The sequence below is a fragment of the Lemur catta genome, chromosome 2, assembly GCF_020740605.2.
Source record: "Lemur catta isolate mLemCat1 chromosome 2, mLemCat1.pri, whole genome shotgun sequence".
NCBI classification, from domain to species: Eukaryota; Metazoa; Chordata; class Mammalia; order Primates; family Lemuridae; genus Lemur; species Lemur catta.
Window position 1 is genome coordinate 35016073 of NC_059129.1, and position 13547 is coordinate 35029619.

General features: G+C 53.8%; 2 protein-coding genes across 3 annotated transcripts; one reads left to right on the plus strand and one right to left on the minus strand.

The window, feature by feature from the left end:
- The first annotated feature begins 538 nt into the window (after positions 1 to 538).
- On the plus strand, positions 539 to 6808 carry LOC123632036 (cardiotrophin-2-like). Its single transcript, XM_045542172.1, has 6 exons — positions 539 to 563; positions 1032 to 1200; positions 2568 to 2746; positions 2821 to 2928; positions 4318 to 4454; positions 6350 to 6808. Exons 1-6 carry the CDS (start codon positions 539 to 541, stop codon positions 6806 to 6808), a joined length of 1077 nt encoding a protein of 358 aa, XP_045398128.1.
- Positions 6809 to 7661: 853 nt separating this feature from the next.
- LOC123632716 (cardiotrophin-1) lies at positions 7662 to 12430 on the minus strand. Of its 2 annotated transcripts, none has more exons than XM_045543321.1 (3): positions 12378 to 12430; positions 10636 to 10751; positions 7662 to 8731 (listed from the first exon to the last, which is right to left on the minus strand). In XM_045543321.1, the coding sequence occupies exons 1-3, from the start codon at positions 12400 to 12402 to the stop codon at positions 8279 to 8281; spliced, it is 594 nt and encodes a 197-aa protein (XP_045399277.1). In that variant the 5' UTR covers positions 12403 to 12430; the 3' UTR covers positions 7662 to 8278. The 2 variants fall into 2 exon arrangements, with proteins under 2 accessions (XP_045399277.1, XP_045399276.1); XM_045543320.1 differs by having other exon boundaries at positions 10636 to 10754; positions 12378 to 12423.
- Between the last annotated feature and the right edge of the window lie 1117 nt (positions 12431 to 13547).

Below are 13547 nucleotides of genomic sequence, written 5' to 3' on the forward strand. Positions count from 1 at the left end.
ACAAAGCCGCCCTTGCTCTCTCCATCCTGTCTATCTTGCCAAACACCAATCTCTTTGTTCCCTTTCCTGGCGTTACTTGCTTCTGAAACCTGCCAAGCATGCTCCCACCTTGGGAAGGGGTGAAGATTCATAGTCAGGGTTGGGAATGGGGTGGGAGTTAACATTGGTGTCGGCGTGAGGACCTGGCTTGGAGTTTCATTTGTATTTGCTCTGAATGGGCCTCATCCTGTGGTTTTCTGGATGATGCTGGGTCATGCTTGCGTGTCCTGGGGTTGGACAGGCAGCGGATCTCCTGGGGGCACACATATGGCTGGGACAGCGACTGGGCTCCAAGCACAGTGTTGTGGGACATGGAGCCTTTTGCCATTGGTTGGGGGCAGTATGTATTCTTGGGGCAACCTTTGCCAGGCCTGGGAGGGGCCTCCTAGCAGGGTCAAGGCACACTTGGAGGGTGGAGCCAGCGAGAGTCCGTGAGGTGAGAATTATTATCACAGTTTCCAGACAGGGAAATACCCTGGGCTCAGAGAGGTTAAGGAACATGCCCAAGCTCATGATGAAGAAAGGCAGGATTTGAACCCAGCCTACTGACTCCTAAATTGCTGGGATTCCCAAGGCATCTGTTTCAGATGAGCCCAAAAGAGAAATGGAGACAGGTGGGCCTGCAGGGTGGGCAGGCTGGAGAGGGGCGCGAGCTGATGCCTCCCACCAAGACAGAGCTTGGACCAACGGAGCTGGGCCTGGGATGGGGGCTGATTCCTCCAACTCTGAAGGGCACTTGGGGGTTGAGAAAGAGAAGCCCCCGAGAGAGGCTGGTGGCGGTGGGGTCAGGCGGGGTTAGCCTGCCCTCTCAGGTGAGGTGTGGCCCCGTGTACACCGTCCACCTGTGAATAGCACCAGATCGAGTATCTGCCCCCCTGGGCCCCTCCTGCCCCTCCTCTTCTCCCTGCCCCGCTACCACGGCCGGCCCACGGCTCAGTGCACCTGCTCAATGGGCCTACTCTAATCCCCTGACATTGCCACCTGCCCGCCAGCCCCAGCAGCCCCCAGCCTTGGAGATCCAGTTGAGGACCCCCTACCTCAGAAGCCATCTTTCTCCTCAACCTCCTCCCTCTTTCAGCTTGCAGTTCAGATCTGGGGCACCTCCCCCTCCAGCCCCCAGCTGGGATCAGAGTCTGCCCTGGCTCTGCTGTGTGACTCCAGGTAAGTAGCTGCCCCTTTCTGGGCCTTGGGCTCCTTATCTAAACACTCCCAACCCTGAGAGTCCCATCAACCTGTCTTGGCTTCTCCTCAGCACCTTGTCACTCTAGGAAATCTGGGTTTTTATTGGTTCACATGTTTATTGTTGGTCTCTGTGCCCATGAGGTAGGGACCAGCCTTATTATTCACCGTGGTGCCGGCACACAGCAGGTGCTCCATTAATACCTACTGAGTGATGTGTGATCCCATCTGCCTCCGCCTCGCCTCCTAGCCAGGCCAGGTGGGGTGGGCAGTGTTCCAGCCCCCCTAGATGGAATTAGGGTGGGGGTCTGACGGACCACTCTGACTCAGAGGGTGGGCAGAGGTGAGAACTGAAGATTGCTGCATCGCAGAGAGGTTGGGAAGGGCTGGAGAGGGACCAGAGCCCAGCAGCTACCTCCTCCCAGTGTGGGGGTGGGGCTCCTCGGCTGTGTGTGTCTGTGTGTGTCTGTGTGTGCTGAGCCTGGGCAGAGGGACGCGCTCCCAGTATGTCAGAGGCTGGGACGTGGCTAGATCCCAGGACTGCAGCTGCATGTGTGTGGGTGTGAGGTGGGTACCCCTCTGCGTCTGCTCTGCGCAGGTGCCTCTGGCTGGGCCCCCAGGGGTGCAGTATGTGTTCACCTGTGTGCATCTGTGTACATGTGTGCTCACCTGTCTGGGACTCTGGGTGCGTAGCACGTGCAGGCCTGGCATGATCCAGCACATAGGTAGGCATGTCTGCTAAAGTGTCAGCTCCATGAGGACAGGGATTTTGTCTGTCTTGTCCCATGCTCTGTCCCCAGCACCTGGAACAGGTACTGGCACACAGTAAGGGTCCACACGTACTTGAATGAATGAACATATGAAAGTGTGTGCTCATGCCTGGCATGTGCCCCCGTGCCAACACGTGTGTAGACGTGTGCGTGTCTAAGGGTGCACCCGGGTGTGGATGATGTTGTTCACACACCGCCCCTCCTATCCCTTTGCCAAACTCCTTAGGAGCCAGGGCCGAATGCCTGGGTCCCCGTGGGGCGGGGCAGGGGCCGCCTCCTCAGGGGAAACTGGATCCCAGGACGTGCAGAGCAGCAGGGAGCAGGGCGGCCCCTTGTCCCCATAATCCCCTCCCTGCCCTTGCCCCTCCTTCCCCCGCCGCCAGGGTTTAAGGTCGAATTGGGGAGCTGTAGAGCTCTAGGGGGTCACCTCAGAGTCGCCTTCCCTACCTGTTCCCTACCTCAGGGGTTTTGTACCCTGAGTCCCAGGCCTCTGTCTGGAATATATGCCCTCTTTTGGGTCCCTCCCAAACCTTGCCTTGTCCTGTCCCGTGGCTGGGTCTGTCTGTCATTCTTTGCCAGGTCCCTGCCCACTGCCCACCCTCCACCCGAGGGCATTGCTCCCTCCCTCCCTGTTGGGCGGCCCCAGGGCTCAGCCCCAGGTATAAAGCCACCTGAGTCAGAAGGGACGACAGAGGCCGGGCAGTGCCCCCCTCCCACCCTGGCCTCTGGGCCCTGGCTGTCACTCACCCAGTCACTGGGTGAGTGACAGCCAGGGCCCAGAGGCCAGGGTGGGAGGGGGCACTGCCCGGCCTCTGTGGTCCCTCTGACTCAGGTGGCCAGCTGTCTTTGCACCCGCTGGAGACCTCCAAATCCTTCCACATAGAAGGCTTCATTCACCGTTCATCTGACAAATATTTATTGAGTGCCTATTACGTGCTAGGTACCACCCGAAGCATTTGGGGATACGGCAGTGAACAAACAGATGAAATCCACGGCCTCATGGAGGTCTCATCCTGCAGACATACAATACATGTACCAAATAAGTGAACTGTAAAGCTAGTGGATAGAGTGGTGCAGTGATCCGAGTTTGTTGAGTGAATGAACGAAAGGGCCTTCCCTTTCTGCCTTCTCTCAGTTGGTTGTGAACTTTTGGGAACTCCTGGGTTTGCCTCTCACCACCATCACTTCCTAGCTGGAAACCTTAGGTAGTTCACCTCTTCTCTGAGCCTCACACTGTTGGTGGGAACATAAACTGGCCAGGCCTTTGAGAGGACAAGTTGGCAGCATCTATCCAAACTTAAAATAAGCATGCCCTCCAATCCAGGTACTCCCACTTTCAAAAGTGCCCACAGAGGCTGGGACAAGGATGTTCATGGCAGCATTCACTCACTCATTCATTCAACAAAAAATTATTGTGGGGAACCAGCAGTGAAGGAGCCAGGTGAGGTCTCCTCTTTCCTGGAGCTGACACCCTGGTGGGAGAGACAGCAACAAACAAGTGAACAAATACATACACGAGGTTCCTTCAGACAGCAGAAATCTCCGCAGTGCCCAGGGACCAGGCCTTTGCAGGCTGTGCCGAGGACTTTGGATTTTACTGAGAGAGACAGGAGCCATGCGAGTGCTCGAGCAGAGGAGGGATGTGCTGGGCTGGGGGACTTGGTGGAGGTGGAAGCAGAGGGGCTGCTATCCAGGTGAGGTGATGGCGGCTTGGGGTGAGGTGGTAGCAGTCGAAGGAGGGGGAGAGGTGGTTAGATTCTGGGTACATCTTTTCGTCTTTGAAAACTTTTTATTAAAAGTAACAAATGTATAGAAAAGTGCGCAAGTCCTAAGTGTACACCTCAATGGATTTTCACAAAGTCAATGTATACTTGTAAGGAGTGCTCAGATCAATCACGAAACACTCAGATCAAGAAACATGTGCACTGGCTGCCTTCTAAGGATAGAGCCAACAATGTACTGGGGGACACGGTGAGGCATCCGAGAGGACCCCATGGCTTGGCCTAAGCAACTGGAAGAGTGGAAGTGCTCTCACTTGAGGTGGGAAGATGCGGGGCGGGGCAACCATAGTTGTGCATTGATATTTTGTGTTTGAGATGCTTGCTAATATCCAAGTGAAAATGTCAAGTAGGAAGTTGAATAAGTGGGTCTGGAGTTCAGGGGAGTGTTCTGGGCTGGAAATAATCTACTTACAGGCTGACTGTGCCCTGACTTGCATATATACAGGGTAGCTGAAGGCCAAAAGGGCTGTACCCTTCTCAGGAGTTGTTAAGATGAATGAATGAATGGGCAGGTAGGTTCAGGGACTTGACCTCATTTCCTCTGCCAGGCCCCATTTGTCTGCTGATGCTGCTGTTGCCACTCCTCAGTCCGGCAGCCCCCATCTCCCCAGCTGGGCCCATCAGTCAAGCCTATAGCCTGGCTCTCTACATGCAGAAGAACACATCAACGCTGCTGCAGACTTATGTGAGTGACACTGGGCATAGCAGGGGACAAGGTGGGGGCACTGCCCTCCTGGCCCAGCCCTGGGTAGGGGAAATAGAACAAGCCCAGAAGACACCTCTGTGGGCCCGAGGGTACAGGGGCTCTGTTCACTAGAGACACACTCACTCAAATGCTGTCACTGGCTGGGCGCAGTGGCTCACACCTGTAATCCTAGCTCTCTGGGAGGCTGAGCTGGGACAATAGCTGGAGCTCAGGAGTTTGACACCAGCCTGAGCAACAGTGAGACCCCATCTCTACAAAAGAGAAAAAAGAAAAGAAAAAGACAAAAAAAAAAAAAAAAGTACACAAAACAACAAAACCCAGCTGGGCGTTGTGATGCACACCTGTAGTCCCAGCTACCCAGGAGGCTGAGGCAGAAGGATTGCTGGAGCCCAGGAGCTGGAGCTTGCGGTGAACTACAGTGATGTCACTGCACTGTACCCAGAGACACCGAGTGAGACTCTGTCTCAACAACAACAACAACAAAAGACAAAACAAAGAAATGCTGTCCGTGAGAGCTAGATGACCTCGGGCAAGTCATTCCTCCTCCTTTGGTCTCAGCTTCCTCATCTGCAACATAAGATGGTGATCCTGCCTTTGCTGACTTCTCAGGACTGTTACATGGTTCAAAGGAAGCACCTAGAGGGAAGGGCTTTCCATAGTCAGGGTTAGTTCCACAGCCACCTCACGCTGTGTGGTTACTTGGGCAGTATGTCAAGCTAGGCACTCTATGTCCATTAATATAAGTTCAAACAGTTCTGAGAGGTGGAATTATAATCCATTTTACAGATGAGGAAACTGAGTCTTAGAGGGGGTGAATAATTTGCCAGCGGTCACAGAGCTAATAACTGGCAATGCCAGGACCTGAAACCAGGTCTGTGGAACCCCATGCCACCAACCCCACCCCGGCCCATTGTCTAGATGTTAAAACTGATAGCCTGCTGGCTGGCTGTGACCCACAGATGGTTTTTGTTTGGTCCATGCAGTGCTTGTTCAAATTGTGAATATAAATGCCTGTCTATAACAGGCACAGGGATCTTGTTGGCCAAAACTCACCTCCTAACCCCACCTTCATTCCTGCCCTCTTCCCAAGTTACATGATCTGCCTGGCCCTGGAGGTCTTAGAGTTTTCAACTCTTCCCCTGCACTGTATTCCAGGCCCATGTGAAGTTACTCAACCTAATTTCTAGTCCCATAGCTGCCACTATTCCCTAGATGGCCTTGGGCACCCTGAGCCTCAATTTCTCCACCCGTAAAATGCGGAAGTAGAACTAGGCAATCAACCAATTAGGAGATCTATCAGTGTGCATATGAGATTCTGTGGGTCTCGATTAGTGGAGGTTAGAACTTGGATGGGGAAGACTCTCAATTAAATTCAATAATATTAACAATTATTAATTACTGTAATAAAATTAACAAACAAACAACTAAATGCTGTAAATAAAAAAGATATCAGGCTGTACCTACATTGTCAATAATATACATGGATTAAAATATGATAACTAATATAATCACAGTGTTCATTGATATTAATATATTATCAATTAATGATGGCTTATCACACTCTTATTGCATGTCGCATGTCAGATGCTGTTCTAAGAGCTCTATATGTATGCTTTCTTACCATAGCCACAACAATACTGCCAATGGAAATTTTTGAAGCTTGTGATTCAATGTTGCACAGCTGGTACACTGAGGATGACAAACTGGAACCTAACAGGCCCTTCCTCTGTGTTAGGACAATCCTCCAACTCCCCAAGGGGTGGCGAGTGGCAACTCCTTCTGGGAAGATGCCAGTCTCAGAGGGCAGATGTGCAGTCAGAGCCCCAGGCACCCTTTGGTCCCCTCACTCCTGTCTGTCTCTGTCCCTCCTGCAGCTCCAGTACCAGGGCAGCCCCTTTAGTGACCCTGGCTTCTCGGCCCCTGAGCTCCAGCTGAGCAGCCTGCCTCCTGCCTCCATTTCCTTCAAGATCTGGCATGCCCTGGATGACGGGGAGCGGCTGAGCCGTGCCCAGTGGGCATTCCTGGCCTTGACCCAGCACCTCCAGCTCGTGGGGGAAGACCAGAGTGACCTGAATCCTGGCAGTCCCATCCTGCTGGCCCAGCTCGGAGCTGCACGACTGAGGTCCCAAGGCCTGCTAGGCAACATGGCTGCCATCATGACTGCCCTGGGGCTGCCTATCCCCCCAGAAGAGGACACTCTTGGACTTGTCCCCTTTGGGGCATCAGCCTTCGAGAGGAAATGTCGAGGCTACATAGTGACCCGGGAATATGGCCACTGGACAGACCGAGCTGTGAGGGACTTGGCTCTGCTCAAGGCCAAATATCCAGCATAGAAGGGGAGGACTTCCTGTCAGAGGCCACACCACTTCCTCTTTCACAATGGATTCTTTTCTGCCTTACTTCTGGGCTAGAGAGGGAGATACATCTTGTCTAGCAGACAGGGCTTGTGTACCATGTCTTGGGAAATATTTCCTGGAAGCCAAGCCTCCATTCCTTATTGCCTGGGCCTTCCTGCCCAGGTCCCATGGCCTCCCTTCCAGATTTGGGTGCGTCTCCATGGATACTGCTTCATGGATTGCCAATCCAATGGTCCTGCTTCCTGTTTGGAAAGAAGTGCCTCTCTGAAGAGGCTTCACTTCCCACTATAGGACAGTTGGCCTCTTTTCTGGGTGCTCCCTGAAACCTTCCTCTTCCTGTGATTTTGGGGAGGTCCAGGGCTGCCTATCTGTCTCCATCTACCTCACTTCCCGTATGAAGATGTGGCCTTTCTGAACAGACAGGCCTCCCATCTTGCTGGAGTTTATTTCCTCCCCTAGTCTACTTCTCTGCCTGTGGCCACTGTTCTATTTCCTGTCTGAAGGGGCTTCACTTCCTGATCAGCGATGTCCAATTCTCGAAGAACTAAGGACTCAGTCACATCTGTTTTCTGCTCGGACATATCCACGTCCTGTTCTGGCAGGCTGGTATGTGGCGTCCCTGGCCTGGGGCTCTCATGAATCTCCTATTTATAAGGTATCTTTTGGGTATGTCTGGGGAACCAGGCTTCACCCCAAGGATCCTATTCTCCCCAAAGCTGTCTCCCCATTTTCCACAACTGTATATATATATACAGGCAACTTTAGTTTTCTTTTGTTTTTCAACATTTTATTTACTAAAAATTAATTTATTTTCAGAAATAAAACTCTTTTAAGGTGTTGTTTTTTCCTCTCTCCACAGACCTGTACTGGATGGGGTGGAGGTGTGCAGGGACTGCGCAGACGGGGTGAAGGAAGGACATCAAGGCTAGAGGGGGCAGGGCCCAAAGGGTCGTGTTGGGGAGAGTGAGGACAGCAGATGGAATGAGGTGGCTGAAATTTGGAGGCCTTCCCACCACAGGACCAGAAGGCACGTCCCTGGCCAGGAAAGGACAGAGACAGAGGGAGACAGGGAGACAAGGTATCACCTCCTTGAGACGAGGCTGAGATGCACACAGGCTCATGGGGCCGATGGGAGACAAGAGAGGGGGAAGGAGAGAGACAGAGAGGCCTCCTGGAGCTGGGGAAAGGCGAGACCAAAAGAGACCAGGGCCGGCCCAAGGATGGAGGTAGAGAAAGGAAAAGTAAGAGGATGGCAGACGCTTGGAAATCACCTACGGAGACGAGGAGGTCCAGAGAGAAGGAAAGAGGGCACGCAAAGCAAAGAGGTCGGGGACGAGCAACGGAGACAGCCGGGGAGCAGGCCACACCGACGGAGATGAGAGAGAGGAGCGCAGACAGACAGGCGGACGGGAGGCGACAGCGCGAGCTGCGCCCCGCGCCGCGCGCTCAGGCCGGGCCCCCGGGCACCAGCTGGCTCAGGTCGCCCTCGGTGCGGCTCACCCACTCGCGGTAGAGGCCGCACACGCGGAGCCCCAGCACCTTGGCCGGGAAGACCCCCGCGGCGGCGGCGGCGGCGGCGGGGGGCTCAGGCCGGGGCCCGCGGACGGCGGCGCCCAGCGCGGCCAGCACGGTCTCCAGGGCGGCGCCGAGGGCCCGGGCCTGGCGCGCCGCGTCCTCCAGGTGCCGCAGCAGGCGCGGCGCGCGGGGGTTCAGCTCCGCCTGGCGGCGGCGCACGGCGTCGAGCAGCGGGGGCAGCGCGGCCAGCGCGGCCGCGTCCAGCCGCAGTCGCTCGGGCAGCGGTAGCCCCGCGTGGCTCGGTGCCGGGGCGCCCAGGCCGGCCACCGGCAGCCGCGGTGGCGCGAAGCCTGGCAGCCCGAAGGGGTCTCCCTGGTGCTGCACCTGCGGAGACACGGCCGGCGGTCAGTGGGCCTCCCCGAGGAGGGGGCGCGTTCCGGGGTGGTACTGTGGCGGGGGCGGGTGACCTTCCACTCTTAGCCGAGCCCTCCACCCCTCTCCAGGGGCCTCAGTTTCCTTGTTTTGCAAATGATAATTCCTCTGGATAGCGCTGTTCTGAGATAAAACAAAATAACGTGGGCTTCACACCGGTGCCTTTCTTTCTGCCTCTCTAAATTGGAGCTAATAACAGGATCAACTTCAGAAAGCAGTTATGAGCATCTCAAGTGCCCAAGGCAAGGCCTGGCCCCTAGGCCATAAATGTTAGCTCTTTTATTAATGTTATTTTACAGACCCGGATTCAAATCCTGCTCCATGTCTTACTAGCTGTGCAGTTTTGGGCAAAACCATTTTCCCTCTTTGAGCTTCAGTCTTCTCATCTGTAAAGCGGGAGGAGGCAGCTCCCTGTCTGGTCTTCCTATCAGAGGTCTCCTGAGAATCATATAAGATAGTACAAGGGCCGGGCGCAGTGGCTCACGGCTGTAATCCTAGCACTCTGGGAGGCTGAGGCAGGAGGATCGTTTGAGGTCAGGAGTTCAAGACCAGCTTCAGCAAGAGCGAGACCCAGTCTCTACTAAATAATGAAAGAAATTAGCTGAGCAACTAAAAATAGAAAAAATCAGCCGGATGTGGTGGTGCAGGCTTGTAGTCCCAGTTTCTTGGGCAGCTGAGGCAGGAGGATCGCTTGAGCCCAGGAGTTTGAGATTGCTGTGAGCTAGGCTGACACCACAGCACTCTAGCCCGGGCAACAGAGTGAGGCTCTGTCTACAAAAAAAAAAAAAAAACATAGTGCAGGGACCTAGTCTATTTCACTCTCTTCTACTCTCCTCCCCAACCTCTGTACCCTGCATTGAGCAGGGACTCAATGAATCACTGTAGTATGAATGAACAAATGAAAGATAAAGGCGATTTGTCATTTGTAAAATGCTATAACAATAACATTTATCCTTTGCTAACATCTTTCCTCTGATATAGTCATTGTTTGCTGATTTGAATACACTATAATCTTTCCAGTAATGAGTATACTGATAACGCTGTTGATGGCTTTGTAAATAAGAAAAGCAGGGCTGAAGAGATACAGTGACTTGCCCTAGGTCACCCATCTAGGAAGTGGGAGAGCTGGAATTTGAATCAAAGTTGGTAGGACTACAAAGCTAGTTCTACTATCCCACTATTCGCTTTATAATTGTTATATTGTTATTTCTAATGTTATCATTACTGCCCAAGGTCACAGTTCACAAGTTGGTGGGCCTATAATCTGTCTGATTCAAAGCTATAAAGATATCCTCTCCCTCTACTACACCAGGGTAATTTGGGAAAACATCGTTCCTTGGGCAGGGCCTTCTGCCCAACCAAAGATGTCAGCAGATCTTCCTCTTCTGTAAAAGTCATCTCTTGGGATAGAATTTTTGCCCCAGATTGAAACCTCTTCTTGGCCTCTCTGAATAGCCCAGGTAGAAGAATTCATAGTTCATCTTGTTCAGCTGCCTCCTTTTACAGCTGGGGAGACCAAGGCCCAAGGAGGTGGAATGACAAGACCACACAGAGCCTAGAAACTAGGTTTCCTGACTCCCAGATCAGTTCTTTTCTCTCCCCCAGGCTGCCTCTGACTTAAAGCACCAAGGAGGGTGCCTTCAAGCTGAGGAGGAAAGAGTGCCATTTGAGTCACAAATAGGGTCCTCATCCAATTCGCTGTGTGGCCAGGGGCAAGTTACTGCCCCTCTCAGCATCAGGAGCCCTGATTTCCACAGCTGGGAAATGAGGTTGAGAAAATGGGTGGCTGAGGACTTCTGTGAGATCCGTGCTTCCCCATCCCAGGCCCCGGCACCCCCACCTCCACTTCCACTCACATATTCCTGGAGCAGCTGCTCAGCGTATTTGGTGAGGAGGTGGGCAAGGCTGTGTGTCTGACGGATCTTGGCCTCCAAGTGGGGAAGGAGTGAGACTGAGGAGTCAGCCTGGGGGTCTTCTGGTGGGAGAGTGGGGAGGAATGAGAGCAGCCCCCACCCCTGCTCCTTGACCACCTCCCCCAGGCTGCCTCTTTCTTCCTAAACCCAGAAGCTCTGCTCTGAATTCTCCAACTTCCAAGCCAGGCACGGTCCATCCCATTCCAACTGAGGGAAAATGAGGCACCAGACCTTTGTCAAGCGATTGCTTTACCTGAAATGTGTTCTCTGTCCACAAACCACCATTGAAATCCTATTAAAGCCAAATTCAAATATAGTCATGCATTGCTTAACAACTGCGATATGTTCTGAGGAATGCATCATTAGGCAATTTCATCGCTGTGCAAACATCATAGAATGCACTTACACAAACCTAGATGGGATAGCCGCCTATGTGCCCAGGCTATATGGTGTAGCCTATTGCTCCGAGGCTAAAAACCTGTAAAGCATGTTACTGTACTGAATACTGTATGCAATTGGAACCCAATGGAGAGTGTTGTGTGTCTAAACATAAAAAGGTACGGCATAAACACATATTATAATCTTATATGCTGGGCATAGTGGCTCACACCTGTAATCCCAGCTACTTGGGAGGCTGAGGTGGGAGGATTGCTTGAGGCCAGGAGTTCAAGACTAGCCTGGGCAGTATAGCAAGACCCTGTGTCTAATGATAACGATAATGATAATCTATGGGACCACCGTTGTATACGCAGTCTGTTGGTTGACTGAAATGTTGTTATGCAGCGCATTACTATCCTGCCTTCTCAGTGCAGCCTCTAGAATCACCCCCCCCTAAACGAACTTCGATTTGAGTCCATTTGTTCATATTTCCAAGATAGCTCTTTCAATGGCTCTTTTCCATGTGTATCTGCCTTAGCCCGGGAGCCCTTTGAGGATAGGGCTAACGTATTTCTGTATCTCAGTGACTGCTGGTGGAACTCAACATCGCTGAAGCACAGAACTTCAAATCAGAATGTGCCTTTAAAGCCCACTTTACAGACAGGGAGACTGAAGTCCCCTTCCCTCCCTGATGCTCCTTCTATGTAAGGCGCTGGGCTGGGCAGCATCAACGAAATAACGTCCGGCCTCCCCTGGCACAAACCAGAGTGTGGCACCCCCCCCAAGGACTACACTTCCCGTCACGCACGACGCACGCCCAATGCATGCTGGGGAATGTAGTCCTGGCCCGGCAACTCCCGCCCCGCCCCTCGCCTGAGTTTCCCACCGCCAGTCTCGAGCTCCAGCAGCCCTGACTTTCGTCTCCTGGTGTTACTCGCTAGCTCCTGTGCATCAAAGGCTTCCTTCTAACTCTACCTCTCCTCCTGGCCCCCCAGCTCTGATTCTTTCCCAATACTCAGAGTGAACCCAGGCGTCCTGCCCCAGCCCCGACCTCAGTCCTCCCTCAGTGTGTACTCGAACAGGTTTTCCAATCCCTGAGCCCAAGTCCCTGAAGCCTCAGCCCCAGGCCTCCTCTAAACCCTAGAGCCTGCCGCTTCTCACAACCTGACACCGGAGTCCTGCTCTTCCCCGCCCAGGCCGCTCCCCTCCCGGACCCGGGGGTGACGGAACCCAGACCCCAGCTTCCAACCCTTCTGATGCCTGCTCCCCTCAGGGACCCAGCAGCGAACGGTACTCCAGCCCCTTACCCAGACTTCCCTCCCTCCGGCTCATGCTGGCCCCTGGCTGATCCCGGTTCCCTCCACGCCCCCCTTTCGAGGGGGGAGAAGAGGGAAAGGGCTAGGGGCGGGGCCCGGGCACAGCCAATCAGAGGCCAGACCCCAAACATTTCACACACCCCCCTTCCAGGCAAGATTCCTTGGCTCTGAGCTCAGGTCCCGCCTGTGGGGCCTAGTAGGGCAAGGGGCCCGAGGGGGAGGCAGGTTTTTTCGCACAGTGGACAGGACCTCGGGGCTGGGGGTGTCGGGGCCTGAGAGGCAGCCCAGTGTCCTGCCCCCAGGAGGAGGCTCAGGCTCCGGACCTGAGGCGGGACGGTGGCTGGGGCTGCTTTGCGGGGGAAGCTGGGGAGACAGGAAAGGGAAACTGCAAGAGTGGCGGGACAGGAATATACAGGCCCTCCCTCCCACTTGACTCGGGGGCAGGGTGCAAGAGGCTGCGGTGGGGGCCCTCAGGCGTGGGGCACACTTGTCTGCCACTTTCACTGTTACACCTACCACGAGGGAGTCAGACAAACCGCCTCACCGGGCCCAGTGAGAGAACACTGACACACACGCACACACATGCACGCTCACACACATCCACTGAAGGGTTAATGTTTACACTCATTCTGACACGGAAGCAAACTTCTGAGACCTGTGCAGGAGATCACACCCATACATCAACCCCATTAGCCTGGTGTAGACTCTGAAAGGACTGTACACACTTAGGCCCACCAGTGGTTCCCAAGCACCTACTCTGTCCTGGGCACTGGGTCAAAGATGATCCATACTTGGTTTCTGACCTCTGAGGAGCTCACAGTCTGAGGGGGAGCCATAGACAACAGCAGGTAATGGGGGGCGGTTGTGAGTGAAGGACTAGGAACCGGGCCCATGTGTCTGTGAGGATGTTGCCATGAGCAGACAACTGCTAGAATAAAGGAAGAAAGAGATTAACTGGCAGAGGGCACAGCAAGTGCAGTTGAGCCAGACTGTTAGTAGTGGCCACAACACACACTTATTAACAGAGAATATTTATTGGGCATTTACTATGTGCTGGGCATTGTTCTAACAGCTTTGCACATGCTCCCAGGTTATAGGTGAGGAAGTAGAGACAAGTGACTTGTCCAAGGCCACATAGCTGGGTGTGGCAGAGCTGGGATA

Bases quoted from the DNA above. Each gene is read 5' to 3' on its own strand.
- LOC123632716 (XM_045543320.1), bottom strand. From the start codon at position 12,402: ATGAGCCGGAGGGAGGGAAGTCTGG. The intron at 10,755-12,377 runs GTAAGGGGCTGG...CTCTCCCACCAG, and splicing joins CCGGAGGGAGGGAAGTCTGG to AAGACCCCCAGGCTGACTCC. The intron at 8,732-10,635 runs GTGAGTGGAAGT...GTGTCTCCGCAG, and splicing joins AGCAGCTGCTCCAGGAATAT to GTGCAGCACCAGGGAGACCC.
- LOC123632036 (XM_045542172.1), top strand. From the start codon at position 539: ATGCCCAAGCTCATGATGAAGAAAG. The intron at 1,201-2,567 runs GTAAGTAGCTGC...ATTCTTTGCCAG, and splicing joins GCTCTGCTGTGTGACTCCAG to GTCCCTGCCCACTGCCCACC. The intron at 4,455-6,349 runs GTGAGTGACACT...TCCCTCCTGCAG, and splicing joins CAACGCTGCTGCAGACTTAT to CTCCAGTACCAGGGCAGCCC.